The sequence below is a fragment of the Chaetomium tenue genome, assembly GCF_020726465.1.
Source record: "Chaetomium tenue strain MPI-SDFR-AT-0079 chromosome Unknown F5144scaffold_5, whole genome shotgun sequence".
NCBI classification, from domain to species: Eukaryota; Fungi; Ascomycota; class Sordariomycetes; order Sordariales; family Chaetomiaceae; genus Chaetomium; species Chaetomium tenue.
This window is the reverse complement of record NW_027117333.1, coordinates 1,921,779-1,935,916: the sequence shown is the minus strand read 5'-3', so window position 1 is coordinate 1,935,916 and position 14,138 is coordinate 1,921,779. Positions and strand designations below refer to the sequence as shown.

The 14,138-nt window shown below is 56.0% G+C and overlaps 6 protein-coding genes across 6 annotated transcripts; 2 read left to right on the top strand and 4 right to left on the bottom strand.

Annotated features, from left to right (window-relative positions):
* The first annotated feature begins 521 nt into the window (after positions 1-521).
* F5144DRAFT_577389 (Dor1-like family-domain-containing protein) lies at positions 522-2,117 on the top strand. The gene has a single exon (XM_066789204.1). The coding sequence runs from the start codon at positions 562-564 to the stop codon at positions 1,966-1,968; it is 1,407 nt and encodes a 468-aa protein (XP_066641356.1). The 5' UTR covers positions 522-561; the 3' UTR covers positions 1,969-2,117.
* Positions 2,118-2,250: 133 nt separating this feature from the next.
* On the top strand, positions 2,251-3,590 carry F5144DRAFT_535997 (solute carrier family 25 member 38; the record flags this gene model as incomplete). The annotated part of the gene is made up of 2 exons (XM_066787048.1): positions 2,251-2,573; positions 2,659-3,590. The coding sequence occupies exons 1-2, from the start codon at positions 2,537-2,539 to the stop codon at positions 3,588-3,590; spliced, it is 969 nt and encodes a 322-aa protein (XP_066641355.1). The 5' UTR covers positions 2,251-2,536.
* A 570-nt stretch (positions 3,591-4,160) lies between these two features.
* Positions 4,161-6,257, bottom strand: F5144DRAFT_289446 (uncharacterized protein). Its single transcript, XM_066783800.1, has 2 exons — positions 4,592-6,257; positions 4,161-4,510 (listed from the first exon to the last, which is right to left on the bottom strand). The coding sequence occupies exons 1-2, from the start codon at positions 6,020-6,022 to the stop codon at positions 4,268-4,270; spliced, it is 1,674 nt and encodes a 557-aa protein (XP_066641354.1). The 5' UTR covers positions 6,023-6,257; the 3' UTR covers positions 4,161-4,267.
* On the bottom strand, positions 6,069-7,190 carry F5144DRAFT_289761 (uncharacterized protein). The gene is made up of 2 exons (XM_066783801.1): positions 6,930-7,190; positions 6,069-6,855 (listed from the first exon to the last, which is right to left on the bottom strand). The coding sequence occupies exons 1-2, from the start codon at positions 7,059-7,061 to the stop codon at positions 6,193-6,195; spliced, it is 795 nt and encodes a 264-aa protein (XP_066641353.1). The 5' UTR covers positions 7,062-7,190; the 3' UTR covers positions 6,069-6,192.
* A 686-nt stretch (positions 7,191-7,876) lies between these two features.
* F5144DRAFT_594082 (ceramidase-domain-containing protein) lies at positions 7,877-10,378 on the bottom strand (the record flags this gene model as incomplete). Its single annotated transcript, XM_066790536.1, has 10 exons — positions 7,877-8,045; positions 8,118-8,284; positions 8,380-8,391; positions 8,426-8,554; positions 8,730-8,806; positions 9,232-9,378; positions 9,450-9,630; positions 9,694-9,833; positions 9,997-10,183; positions 10,286-10,378. The coding sequence occupies 10 exons, from the start codon at positions 10,376-10,378 to the stop codon at positions 7,877-7,879; spliced, it is 1,302 nt and encodes a 433-aa protein (XP_066641352.1).
* Positions 10,379-11,278: 900 nt separating this feature from the next.
* F5144DRAFT_535991 (uncharacterized protein) lies at positions 11,279-13,211 on the bottom strand (the record flags this gene model as incomplete). The annotated part of the gene is made up of 2 exons (XM_066787047.1): positions 12,125-13,211; positions 11,279-12,033 (listed from the first exon to the last, which is right to left on the bottom strand). Exons 1-2 carry the CDS (start codon positions 12,972-12,974, stop codon positions 11,279-11,281), a joined length of 1,605 nt encoding a protein of 534 aa, XP_066641351.1. The 5' UTR covers positions 12,975-13,211.
* Between the last annotated feature and the right edge of the window lie 927 nt (positions 13,212-14,138).

The window sequence follows — 14,138 nt, the reverse complement described above, 5'->3', positions numbered from 1 at the left end:
AGCAATGGAAGAAACCACGAGGTTTTCAACAGCGAAGCTTTGTGGGGTCGCCGGGGAGTAATTTCAGTGGAATGGAAGCCCAGGCTGCTGATATGGACATGATGAGCATAGAATACCTCTATTGGGTAAATTTTATCAATGCTCGCCTCCTTCGAATTTTGAACGGCTGCTCCAAGAGGAAAGAGCGGCCTTTCTGCGTAACTGGTGGTAACTTCTGGCCAGGCGTACCAAAATCGATAATGTGAACATGCTGTGAGCTTGGTGCGCTGTAAAGTCAAGCCAATCTGTTATACCCGATTAGCCAATCTTTCGCAAAATCAAGGGAATGCAACGAATGTGTGATGTGATAAAATTGTTATATTTATCCCGAGCCTCCTGCTGAAGATTGTTCTTAAACTGAGAAATGCCCTCCACTTAGATCGAGTATATGGTAAGGTAACGTATGTACACGTATGTATGTATGTAATTACATAACCCTCATTCGTCTCAGAGCCAAGACCGACGTTTCAAGCTGGCCATCTCATCACTCAGTTAACTCACTGGCACCAAACAACGCCCGAAATGGCCGACAGTCTTTATGAACTGCTTTCGCCGCCAGGGCCATCATCGTCCCGGGCTCCGGCAGACCCAAGCTCGCTAGAGTATCTCACAACATTGGCATCACAACCGCTTTCCTCACTCGCGTCATCGGAACCGCAAGCACTCTCGCAATCATCACACGGGCTGTTGCTGTCATTGCAGGCCCTCTCTAAGAAATCACACAAGCAGATCATTGAGTCTGCATCACATCATGCAACACTTCGCACCACATTACCCGCACTCGCAACGAGCACTGCCGAGCTACGCAATGCAATTCCCAGGCTTGATAGCGAAGCAGTGCGCTTCTCGACGACCTACAACAAGAGCAGCGACAATGAGGTGCTAGCACGTCGCAAAAAGGCACTTCTCCTCTCACGCAATGTCGAGCGCTTGGTCGATGTGCTCGAGTTGCCGACCCTGTTATCCTCCTCCATCACGACAGCGCCGGTCAACTACTCATCCGCCCTGGACCTGAACGGGCACATCCGGCGCCTGCACTCCATCTACCTGAACTCACCCCTCATCGAGTCAATATCCACCCAAGCCGACGAAGCTATGCGCACCATGGCCGCCAACCTCATCCTCTCCCTCAAAGCGCCGGGCCTCAAGCTAGCCGCCTCACTACGAACCATCAGCTGGCTACGCCGAGTCCTCCCCGACCTCGAAGCCGCCTCCTCCCCCTCCTCCTCCTCACCCACCACCACCTCCACCACCACCACCATCACCCAACCCTCCGCCCACGCCAAAGGGCGCGAATCCCAAGAGCGCGTTCTCGGCGCGCTCTTCCTGGTCTGCCGCCTCGCGACGCTCATGGCGATGCTCGAGGCGCTGGAGCCGCTGCGCGAGCTGGCCGACCAGGAGCAGGCGCGCCAGCGGGCCCTCGGCAGCGGCAACGCCTGGTCGGGCGGCCAGCAGACGGAGCGCTACCTCAAGCGCTACCTCGAGATCTTCCGCGAGCAGAGCTTTGCTATTGTTTCTATGTTTCGGAGTATTTTTCCCGCGACCGCGGCGGTGACGAGTGATGGGCCGGCTACGAGTGGTGGTGGTGTTGGTGCTGCTGCTACGCAGCAGGGTAGTGATACTGACCCGCTAGAACCGATGCCTTCGGCCCTGGCGACGTTTCCGCTCTACTTGGTGGACATGCTGCTGGAGACGCTGCGGGTGTATTTACCTACCGTGAGGGACCAGGCGGCTAGGGACAGTCTGCTTACGCAGGTGCTGTACTGTGCGGGGAGTCTGGGGCGGTTGGGCGGTGATTTTGGGCTGTTCCTTGCTACGCTGGATGTCGGGCCCGAGGCGGAGGATGAGTGGGTTGAGGTTGTGAAGCGGCACCGGGCTTTGGCTGGGCGGCTGGAGTCGATTGTAGGGGATCAGAGGAGGGGGAGTTGATAGCGGCATTGTTTGATTAGCGGGTTGGTTACATGATAATGGTATATACACAGTTCTTGGCTTCAATGAGATGGTGTTTCTAAGTTTACACAATAACTAATTCAAACGATCACGAGCACAATGACTCAAGTCTCAACAGGGCAATATCGGGATGGTTCGTCTGTATTCCTGCCCGACCCCGCCCCTGGTTGGCTATTTGGGTCCCCGGCGCCGGTCTGCTCGGGTTAAGCCGGCAGATCCGGATCCGCCAAGAGCAGAATTGACATGCCGTCATAGGCCAATGCATGCCTGCCCACTGCTGTAGCTCCTCACCTTTGCTGCCCCAACTTTTTGACTCAAACACTAAGGTACCTTACAGTAAGAACGACTCTTTCCCCCCAGCCTGACTCAATATGGGCAGCCCCCTTCGTGAGCTGTGTTGAGAATGGCCGGTCCGTATCTCAGACACACCAATCCAACCTTTGAACGAGAAATCTCCTCCGGTCGACACCCCACCAAAGCTGCCTGAAACCACCATACGCCAACGAACACTTCGAGACACCCCTCGACAAAGAGACCCAACGCCGCAATGTCCGATGGCTCTCGCACGGCGCTTTCGAAGTCGAGTACGGCCACCTCATCTTCACTTCCCCGCCTCATATTCACACAACCGGCCCCAGACCCCGCTAACACTCCTCCCTCCCAACACAGCCTTCCACTTCGCAGCCGGTCTCGGCTCCGGTGTGCTCTCGGCCGTCCTCCTCCAGCCGATCGACCTCCTCAAGACGCGAGTACAACAGTCGGGGGCGCACTCGCTCTCCGCCGCCATAGCCGACATCCGGGCGGCCCCGCGCCTGCTCCCGGCGCTCTGGCGCGGCGCCGTACCCTCGGCCCTACGCACAGGCTTCGGCTCCGCCATCTACTTCACCTCGCTGAACGCCATCCGCCAGAGCGCCGCGCGCATCTCCCCACTACCCTCCAGCGGCAGCAGCATAACAACCTCCTCCTCCACCTCCTCCTCCCTCCCTAAACTCTCCAACACCTCCAACCTCCTCGCAGGCGCCGCCGCCCGCTCCCTCGCCGGGCTCATCCTCATGCCCCTGACCGTGCTCAAAGTCCGCTACGAAAGCACACTCTACAACTACACCTCCCTGGCCTCCGCCGCGCGCGACATCGCCTCCCGAGAAGGCGCACGGGGCTTCTTCGCCGGGTACGGCGCCACCGCCGTGCGCGACGCGCCCTACGCGGGACTCTACGTGCTCTTCTACGAACAAGGCAAAAAACGCCTCAGCCAACTCTTCCCCACCACCAGCACCACCCAGCACAACCCCATGAACCTCCAACACGCCGCGGGCATCAACTTCGCCTCCGGCGTGCTCGCCGGCATAATCTGCAGCGTGGTCTCCAACCCCTTCGACGCGGTCAAGACGCGCATCCAGCTGCAGCCGGGGCGGTACCGCAACATGGTGTCCGGGGCGCGGCGGATGGTCGGGGAGGAAGGGGCGCGGGCGCTGTGGGACGGGCTGGCGCTGCGCATGAGCCGCAAGGCGGTCAGCTCGGCGCTGGCGTGGACGGTGTATGAGGAGTTGATTAGGAGGGCGGAGGCCGGGTGGAGGGCGGGGGGGGCGAGGGAGAGGTTGTGATTGGGGTTGGAGCTGTGGATGGGGTGGGTATTTGGATAGGGAGTTGTGGGAAGGGATAGGGATGAGATGGGATGGTGGGCGGGTGGGCGTTGGCTGTTTGCATAAGTGGGCATGACGGCGGCGTTATGGGCTCGGTTGGATGATGTGGGATTGGTTTTGGGTTTAGAGTGTACTATATTGTACTATACGACACCCTGTTCCACTATGGCACCATCTCCCAACTCCGGCTCATTCTAGAGGACGGATTGTATCATTCGACGGAAACATGAGCCGGAAAAAGGAACAGAAACAAAACAAGCCTGGCAAGGCTGGGAACACTCTTCTTTCAAAGACGGCCAGATGGCGCGAGAACGGAGGTGGGAATAGACGGCCAAACAAAACCAAAGATAGATACGAAAATCATCTCGACTCGCGCAAACGTAAACCACAAATCATAGCTCATCTTATCGTTCCTCATGCGTAGCGTTGTCTGCTCTCCCCGGGCCCCGCCCCACCTCAGGCTTCCTCGCCCGCCTTTTTCCACCGTGCGTGTAACCAAAAGAGAGAAAAGAAAGAAGAAAAGAAACAGAAATGATATAGCTAACAGCTCCCCTTTAGAAAGCTCGCCAGAGAAGAAGGGTATCCATCACAAAACGACACCGACAAACGCAGCGCGGCGCGGAGACACAAAACCCCGCTTAGCGCGGCCGGCCGCCGGCCAGGTACATGAGCAAGCCGGGCGACTTGCTGCGGTGGCGTGACTTGGACTTTGCGCGAACAAACTCGTAGCCGGTCGACGAGTGGTGGCGGTGGTGGTGGTGATGCCGGTCCTCAACCTCGAGCATGACCTTTCCGTCGCCGCGCCGCCGCCGCGTGTGCTCCCACAGCACCGTCTGCTCCCACTCGGGCACCCAGCGCTTGATGATGACGTATCCCGGTTCCTGTCGACGGGGATGTAGGTTAGCGGTGGGGGTTCTTCTCAGGGTATCACGGGCCAACCCAGGCTGGGTGATGAAACTTACCGGGTCCATGTCAAAGTCGATCTTGTGGTGGAGGAGGGTCTCGATGTCGAGGTACCGGAGCGACATGCGAGTGTACGTCGGGCGGGCGATCTGCTTTTCCTCCTCCTCCTTCTTCTCCTTATCCTCCCGCTTGATCTTCTCGTTCTTCATGACGGCCTCGATCTCCTTCTCGTCAAGTCCCGAGTTGATCAGACGCTCCTGGATGATGCGCTGCAGCTCCTTGTCGCGTGCCTCCTTCTCCTCCTTCTCTTTCTGGAGGCGCTCCAGCTCCTTGGCTTTATACACGGCAATGGCCTCTTCGGCCGCCTTCTCCTTGCGCCTAGCCTCCTCGGCGGCCTTCTTCTCCTCTTCGAGCTTCTTGAGCTCAATTTCACGCCGGATCCGCTCTTCTTTCTCCTTGCGCTCCCGCTCCGCATGGATGCGCTCCAGCTCGGCGAGCGCCGCCTTGGCCTTGGTCTCCTCCTTGATCGCCTTATCGCGCTTGGCCGCTTCTTCGTCGCGTATCCGGCGCTCTAGCTCAGCCTTTTGCTTCTGGTACTCGGTCTCAGCCTCGGCCTGCTTTGCGCGCCTGGCCTCCTCCTGATCGCGCTTGTACCGCGCCAGCTCGTCGCTGTCCTTGACGAACTTGGCTTGCTCCTCGCGGGCGTGCTCGGCCTTCAGGTCCTCCTCCTGGCGCCGGATGCGGGCGATCTCGCGCTTGAGGTGCTCCAGTTCGTACTCGTCGCGGTAGCGGTCATGGCGGAGCTCGTCTTCCTCCCTCCGTTGCCGCATCTCCAGATCGGCGCGCGACTGCGCGAGCTCGGCCTGCTCTCTGGAGTACCGCTCCATCTGGCGCTGCTCGTCCCTCTTTTGGGCCTCGAGCCGGAGGAGGGCGAGCTGCTCATTTGCGCTCTGCAGCTTCCACTGATTCCTGGCGTCCTCGATGTTGCTGTGGGTGCTGGACGACCGGCTGCGGACATGGCTGTGTGACCGGTGGTGCCTGTGGCGCCGCCGATGACGCCGGGAGGAGCCACGGGATGAGTCGTCTGAGGAAGAATCCGAACTCCGGTCTCGCTCGGCCCGGCGACGATCAACAAATGGCTGGTTGATGATCACCTGGGGGGGAGCTGTGGGCGGCTGGGGCGGCGGCACGGGCATCGGCCCAGTACGGACCGGTGGGGATCTGCGCTCTCTCGATCGGGAGCGGGTATGAACAATGGTCATACGCTCGTCCGGTCGGCGAGAGCCGGGCGCGTGATAGTAGCCTGTAGGCCGGTGGTCCCGTACATCTCGAGTCACGGTTTGGATAAAGTGCGGGGCTGGGCCGCGGTGAGGTGGGGGCGGGCCGGGAGGAGGGCCCCGGCGGAAGGGTGACGGATCGCGGTGGTGGTGGTGATCGCGCCGTATTCTGATCTCGGTCGAGTGACTCGAATCGTCGCTATAGCTCGACATGTTGGAGACGACGAGGCTAGGCCACGCTCAGCTTATCTTTGTAAACGTATCCGCTTGGGGGGCCTGGATGAGATGCGACGCTCCTCCCAAAGTTAGACGAGAGCCGGGCGGAGAATCTCGAGTCGCTCAACGCGATTTCCCCAACTTGTTTGTGTGAGAAGGAGGAGATTTCAGAAGCAGAATTGAGAACAGAGGGAAGATGTCTTCGGTGGCAGAGGGGTCAGGAGGATTGTCAGCCCCCAGCCGAGCGGGGGTGTGACCCACCACTTATTCGGTGCTGCAGCGGTCAGGGAAGCAGGGAAGACTCGAGCACGATGCCCACCCCCGGCTACTGAGGCATGAGGGCTGCATGAGCCGCGGACACACAACAAATCAGGAGGGGGGGAAGAGCTCCCTCGAGCCCGTACAGTGCGGGACATGGGGGGGAGCGCCATGTCCCTTGCTGGGCGAAAGGTATTGGGAACCAACGCATGATGGCAGCCTGGCGGTCGTGTGCCACACGGAACCAGCCCGAGACGAGTACTGTCCCTTTTCTGGAGAGGGTGGGAGCACGCATTTCTCCCACGGTGGCCGTTGTTGGTTGGCCCATGACCGCACCCGACCAGGGTGGGCGGAAGGAGGGGGACTACAGATTCTCCCGGGGCCTGGGGTGGAGGAAGGTGCAGGTCAGCGGCAGAGTTGCCAACGCGGCCAGTGCCGGTCAGCGGCTGAGCAAAAGAGTGGAGGCTAGTGAGATTGCAGAGAGCAGTTGCCAAAGTTGCGCAACCCCCCAGCAGCACGAATTCCGCTCTCCATTTGCCACTTCCCTGCCGTGGACCGACTTCCGAAAAGTCCTAGTTAACCCGGCTCAGCTTTGTGCAAGGAAACCGCGCCATTGTGTCCCTCGGGAAGGGGAAGGATAACAAACCACCATTGTTCCACTCTCAGACTCTGTCTTCTCTCTGGCGCCTACATTCCGGGCCGAGTGGGGCGGGGGAAGCGCTGCTGTCTTCCGTCTCCTCTGCGAACGCATTGTCCATGTTCGTGAGGGAATCGCCATCCAGAATCGGGAGGGCGCATAGGGCTAGGTGAGGGGCTGCGAGGGGCGTCTTGGCATCTGCAATGGAGATAGCGAGCAGGGTTGGCGCGGGCCTTGGATGGTTGGGGGTTGGTATGCTGATCGGCTGGGGCTCCATTGGGCAGCCACGACAAGCGGCGGGATGTCCGCGAGGCTGCGTTCCCGTCATAGCCCGTAATACTCACCAATCCCATCTGAACAAATGCAGTGCGTCATACATGCGCTCAGCTAGCTTGTGTCATGTTATTTGGGGATCCTGACTGCGACCACTCGGGAACGATAAAGCGTGCCTGTCGTTGGAGTCACTGGCCAAAGCCAGCTGATGAACCGACTGCAGGAGGAAACGGCGCTTGTCTGAAACTTATCTTGGCAGCGAGATGCGTCCAGACCCCGCAGCGTCACAGTTTCTGCCCCTCCTGCCCTCGCCATTAAGTGGGTCCATGGGTGAGACCTACTGCCCTGTGTAGCACAGTGTGGTTACAGTTTGGTGTTGAAAGCTCAAAATTGGCGGTTCAGGCTTAGGAATGTGATGTTCAGTCTCCTGCAACCCAAACCACCCATTTTAATTCCTATGGCGAGATAAGGGAGACCAAGATGGAGTTATTTACCGCCCCATCCCGCGGTACCCGAGCGGGCTACAACCTCTAAAGGGATTACAGAGTCTGCATCCCAACCTATTCACCCCTCCGGCACGCGCCGGGCCACGCCATGCCTTCGCTTTGGAGCCCTGTAACCCCAACCCGTCACCCAAGCCGCCCATTATGTAAACCCATGCCGAGCTCGACCCAGAACATCCATCACTGCTGCCCGGCGCCCCTCAGCATCTTTTCGATATGATCCTGGCTGTTCTTGGCCGTCGTCTCCAAGTAATGCAGCCGCTTGCCCAGTGAGTCCACCTCGGTCTCGATCCCCTTAATCAGCGAGCCCAACTTGTCCTGCAAAGTCGGGACGGGTATAGCGACGAACCTAGATGATCAAGCCCAAGGAATGGTCAACCCGCCGGACTCACACAACGCGGGGAGTGGGGGCGAAACGTACATCTTCCCAACACCCTCATAGACGGCTGTATCGGACGGCAGGGCTGCGATCTCGCTGCGCGTCAACTGGGCTAGGCGCATCTCGCGCTGTTTGCTCGCGGTCTGGGTGCGCACCAGGCTGATCTGCTGCTGGGCAGCCGCAGCCTGCGACTCGATCTCCCTCACCAGCTGTTGCGTCGGTCAGCATCAAATGTGACATGTGCTACCATTCATCCACGAGCCGCGATGAGGGGTTGATGCCCGACTTCCAGAGTTCCACTCACCTTCTGCAAAGCCTCGTTGGATATCGACATGTTAACGGATGGCCACTTGAAATGAGGCTGAGCTCAAACTCGGATTCGGTGGGTAGTGACGCAGAAAGCGGGAGTTGTCACTTGTGATGTGTGTGGTGCGGATCTGGCGATGCTGTGTTCGCCGCCTTAACGGAGCGGTTGTTGTCTGCTCGAAATTTAGATGGGCCTGGACGTTACGGTGCGAAATATCCTAATGCGCACTGTCAGAACACCAAGTACTCAACGCTGATTTAAAACACTACCCGCCCAACACTTCAAGAGCAACTAACCAGAATATGAATATAGTAAATTCTAGATTATATCAACCTGAACTGACTGACTAGGTGGCAGGGCTTAACTCCAAAGCGCGATATTGGCCCAAAGTTCGCATTAACCAACATCAAACTCAACCCGATACCTACCCAATGATCCAAGTCTATTCTCTACGGGATTTTACTCATCTAAAACACTGACACAGCGTATGGTATCACCACTTTGATGCCCGACTGTATCCAAACCGGGCTGTGGCTGTCTCAGCAGCAGGCAACAAAACCGGGTTACTGGGTCTTGCGCTGGCCGTTGCCATTCACAAAGGCGCCGGGCCTGGGCACGACCTGTGGGACAGACCGCAAAGGCACCCAGTCCAACATGAACTCCGTTTCGCTGCCGTCCAGACACCGGTTCAGCCATACCCTCCAGATGATCATGTGATAGGCTACATCAAGAGTCAGCATCTCGCGCCCAAGTCAGTGTTTTCAGGTCTCACATACCGCCTGCTTCCACGTCAGCGTCATTCTTGAGTCATAGGTACCGTACTGTCAAGGGGGAAACAGGGAAACTTACCTAAACCGGTCAGGATATGCCACCATCCATGGCCCTCCAGTACCACCGACCACGGAAGCAGTATTTGCTTCTTGGTGGCGGTCAGGTGGTGGCAGAAGATATTATCCATGTTCCAGAGAAAGAAACCGGCCAAGAACATGAAGATGCCTTGCCAGCAGGTCGTGCGTTAGTGGTACTTTAACGAAACACCAGGGCTACCGGAAGGGGGTGGTACAAACCAGTCAGCGCCAGCGTGTACATGCCGCGCATGTAGCGCCCGCACTCGGCCGGTTTTCGTTGGCTCAGCTTCGGCCGCAGGTGTTTTTCCATGACGTAGAAGCCACGGAAGATGGTGGACGCAGTGAGGAGGCCGTAGGCAACCTGGTGGAAGACCGGGTCTTTGGCGACGAGATAGTAGACCTAAACAAGGGTGTATCAGCACAGCCGGAACCTAAAAGAATACAAGTAGCAGGTAATCCAAACCGTGATAAAAACGGCCAGCCCAACCAGTCCTGCCGCGATCAGGACCTGCACCTTCGCCGGCCGCCTGTACGAGAACGTGGCAAAGCCCATGATGCACACCGTGTATATCATGGGCAGCTCATCGGCGAGCTGCATCTCATCTGCAAGATAAGAAAAAGTGTGTCAGACAACGGGGGTCTGTTTCACGGAGGTTGGAGAAACGAGACACAAAAGCACAAGTACAACAACGGCAATGGCAATAACAAGAGCAACGACAACCTAAGGACAAACTATGTAGCTGGCACGGCAGGGGGGAGAACGCACATTTCAAGGTGGTGTGGAAGGCCATGGACCCCAGGCCGACTACGATGTAACCGAGGAAGACCAGAGCAAAAACCTTTGAGTGAGCGTAGGCGAGCACATTCCGCAGGCCCTTGATCCCGAGCCACATGAAGACCAGGTTGGTGAGCGTGTTGACGACCTCGGCGCAGTAGAAGCTAATGTTATAGTCCTGGAGGCGGTGTGAGCTGGGGTGTCCTTGTTGTTGTTTTGTGGCTGTCTTTTTACACTACGCAGCGTGCATGCAAGCAACTGTGGGTGTCAAAAACCGTACCTCTTCGCACCAATTCAGGGTGGATGTCTGCTCCCCCCAGAAGCCATCACGGGCTTCCCTGTAGGGCAGCTGGAGCGCGGATGCCAGTGACATGCTTGGCGGTCTGGTCCGGGCGGCCTATGGGATGCAGCCCGTGCCGTGTGTAGCCAAGAAAGGGACGGCAGAGGGTTTACGAGACGGGACTGTTTCGTGTTTAGGTCCGATGCAGGGAGAAATAAGTGTCGGGAGGGATATACGCCGGTCCGGGTGGCAGTGATGTGTGCGGTCCTTTTATCGCAAAAGACACGGGAGCTTCGGATGCAGTGGTGGCGTATATAAAATAGCGCTGAAATGATGAAAACTGTGTTGCAAGAATTGACTCGATAAAAGCTGTCGAATGATGCGCACGTCGGATACCCGAAATATTTGCCTATAAAAAGCCTTTGTCTGCTCAAGCGCGTCATAAACTGATTACCTACTCTGCCAGGTCCAAAAACTTATGCCTTCTAATGCACCTCATTTGATAAATGCATGCAAGTGGGTTGCTTAGGTATGTACTAAAGCATAAAGCCGGCCGGACCGCCCGGACGACCCGGACGACCCGGCAGGATGGAAACGACTGCTGTGGCGGCAAAGAAAAAGCGCCTTTACCTGGTTTCGATTTCTTGAAAACATTTATTTTATAAATTTAACCCAAACAACGACATATTGTGTCCGCCTTTCCTTTATTTCCAAAGAAAATGAGAAGTAGAAGTTGAGAATAACCCAGCGACGAATCTATGAGATACCTACCTAGGTAAGTAGGAGATTAAAAAGAGAAAAATATCAAGAGGAAGAAAGATCGAAGAAATCAAGCAAAACTTCCACCTTTGAATTCCTGTTGCAAGTCGGATAGTACAAAAAGCCGCGTTGTCCCGGGGCCAAGTTGGTCGCCGAGCTTCTCCAGACGCCAACAGATGCGATCATGTTAAAAAGGGCCTAGCTCGCGTGATAGAGCTGTGTGAGGCTAATTAACTATATCCGTGGAGAAGTCCGCGGTTCGTAATCATAACTGTCCCCGACAATAGGCACTCCCTCCAGAGCTTCTTGCTCCCTCTGAATTTGCCATAACGAGATGGGTCGAATGACTGGGTGTGAAAGCCTCAACATGTGAATTGCATCACCGTGAGACTTGACGACCGCTCCATCCAGCTGTTCCTGAACCAAATCAAGTTTCCGGCCGGCATACTGATGCATGACAGCTTCCCAAGCCTGGATTGCGCATCGTTCCAGTGCCAATCTCCATGTGGCTCTCCAAACAATCCTAGCTTGCTCTTGACGGCAAAGCGCCTGATACTGGAAGAGCGCCGCCACCCCCCGCCTCCCATTCCAGATCTCCATTGTTTCCAGTCGTGGCATTTTCATGGCCGCTGCCGCCGCTGCCTGAAGCACGGCTTCAATTTTGGCCGGGTCCTCGTCGGGCAAAAGTGATTTTGAAGTAAGAACAAGCGAGGTTAGGTTTGGCCACGCCCAAGCAGGTTCGATTTCGAAGAAACGCCCAGCATCCACGATGAAGGATGCTGCGAGATGCTCAAGCTTGAGGCTGGCGAGTGCGGCCATCCGGCTAACAGCCGGGGCTGGGTTGCGAAAACTGACGCATCCCCTCAACTCAACCCCAGACTGGTATAACTGCATGTAAGCTGGGTATTGCTGATTGAAGTTCTCGAAAACCGTAAGCCTCTTGATGTGGCTGTTGAAACGTTGGAGAGAGTCGAAAAAATATTCGAAGTCTAGGTAACGGAAACAAATTGTTAGCAATAAAGTACGTATTATCTAGACCGGGCAAAACAACCCGGGCAGGTAGTACGCAGTAAAACTAACACTTATCCGTAGGGATCTGCATCCTGTCCCATTCCCTCCAGGGCTCGTAGTGGACTTCCTGAAGCCTGGGGAAACGAGCAAACAAACGAGCAAGCGCCGGCGGTTTCCATCTCCGCCGGCTCTGTTGCCGGAAAAGCAAGCCAGTTACCACCGGGACTGACGGAAGCTGCTCCCACCATTGGGACTCCTGCTCTGCGCTATCGAATGGTTCCACCTCCATAACTTCAAAAAATACCTTCTCAATTGCCTCTACAGGCGGAGCCAGGCGTCGAACACCAGCATACCAGCCATGTTGAATATCATGATAGGCTTCTCTTAGTGTTATGGGCTCCATACCACCACCGGTTGGTATTTCTGCTGAGGGTGTATCGGGCATAAATGTCAGATATTTGAACCAATGGTCCGAGTCGCTAAGCGAGTAAATACTGATATCGAGTATCAAATCGCCCCTGGGCTCCCATGTACTGAGAATCGACAACAGTTTCTGGAACGACGCGGTGATAGGACAGTGATCTGTATCGCTGATAGCGAGGGCCTTGTCAATTTCATCGTCTGTGAGCGCTTGGCGGCAAGGCGCGCACGTGGTGCAGTCGTAGTCGTCGAGTTCCAAGCAAAACCAGATATAGCGAACGAGGACCCGGTTGCGATGAACCATGGAACTGAAATCGCCGATGCGCGATGTGGTCAGTTTGATTCGGGCGAAGTTGTGGCGCTCGAGATCAATTTGCCATTCTCTCGACACCGTGGCAAGGTGACTTAATTTGCAGCCGTCCTGCATTAGGGCTTTTAGGATGAGAAGACGGATTTCTCTCGGCAATCCACCCCAATTCCCAAGTGATATTGAAGGCATGGTGTGATAGACAGGTTTTGGTGATAATTTTGGTAATGAAGGGACGTGAGAATGGGGAGCTGTGAAGATCTGGGGTGGGAAGTTGAGGGCGAGGAGGGTGAGGAAAAAAGCCGGACCATCCCGTATATTATAGACTTGTCTGATGTCATTATTGTTCGAACGGCCTGCCTAGCTCCCTGGTCGTGACGACATTTTGAACTGGAAGACACTAATTGTCGCACTAACAACCGTTCAATGTCTTCAATGACGAAGGCATCGGACGGAACCCCGGAGCTTCGCCTTTGGATAGTAGCCCCTCGCCTTTCAATCTAGTACTACTTGAAAAATAATCAGCAACCTCATTATACCAGCAATATCAGTAATAACAACAGTAACAGCACACTCATCAAGAACAGTGGTAACATTAATAGGAATAGCAACACTAGCAAATGCGCTGGGCTTGTCCATACGTACAAACCCCCCCCTTCGGCATATCGAGAAGGCCATCTAACGAGCGATCCATCACCAGTGAGCCGTAACTGTGGGCGTCAGCCAATTAGGGGAGCTTTTTCTAAAGTTATCAAGATACCTTAAATATCTCATGCTGTTTCTTTCCGTTTTCCTTTTCCTTTCCCTTTTTCCTATTCCCTTTCCATTCCCATTTTCTTTTCCCTGCCCCTTCCCCTTTCCCTTTCCATTTTTTTCTGGTTTACCTTTATTTCTTGTGTCGTTCCGTCATGACACAGATGCTACGACACTAGGGCTCCTCGTCTAACAGCCGTAAATGGGGTGCACACGTTGTGAAAGACGGAGGAGGGGCTGGAAAGCCGCCCCACCGGGTCATCTAGGTTCAGAGACACCACAGCCTCCTTAGGTATAGCCCGAACCTCAACCCCATTGAACGTGTTTAGAAAACCATCAAGGGCACTCGGTGGAGGAACACCCAGGGCCTCTGGATTCTGGAAAAAACAACGATATGGATGGTGGACAAGGTTGCGTGGGCAGCTTGGTCGATTCAATGCGCAGGCATTCGGACGACGTTGTGGGCTCGTTGTATTTGACTTTCCAATTGCCCTCTCTTGACCTCGGTGGTGAACTCCTGCTTATGGTGGGGGCCACGATGCTGCTCGAATAATTGCGCCAAGCTCCGAAATATCGGCCCCACATTGAGCGTGGCCGTTCGGC

Excerpts from the sequence above, each read along its gene's own strand:
- F5144DRAFT_577389 (XM_066789204.1), top strand. The coding sequence starts at position 562 with ATGGCCGACAGTCTTTATGAACTGCTTTCGCCGCCAGGGCCATCATCG.
- F5144DRAFT_289446 (XM_066783800.1), bottom strand. The coding sequence starts at position 6,022 with ATGTCGAGCTATAGCGACGATTCGAGTCACTCGACCGAGATCAGAATA. Across the intron at positions 4,511-4,591 it reads TCGACTTTGACATGGACCCG|GAACCGGGATACGTCATCAT; the intron begins GTAAGTTTCATC and ends CCCCGTCGACAG.
- F5144DRAFT_289761 (XM_066783801.1), bottom strand. The coding sequence starts at position 7,061 with ATGGCGATTCCCTCACGAACATGGACAATGCGTTCGCAGAGGAGACGG. Across the intron at positions 6,856-6,929 it reads CTGAGAGTGGAACAATGGTG|GACTTTTCGGAAGTCGGTCC; the intron begins GTTTGTTATCCT and ends CGGGTTAACTAG.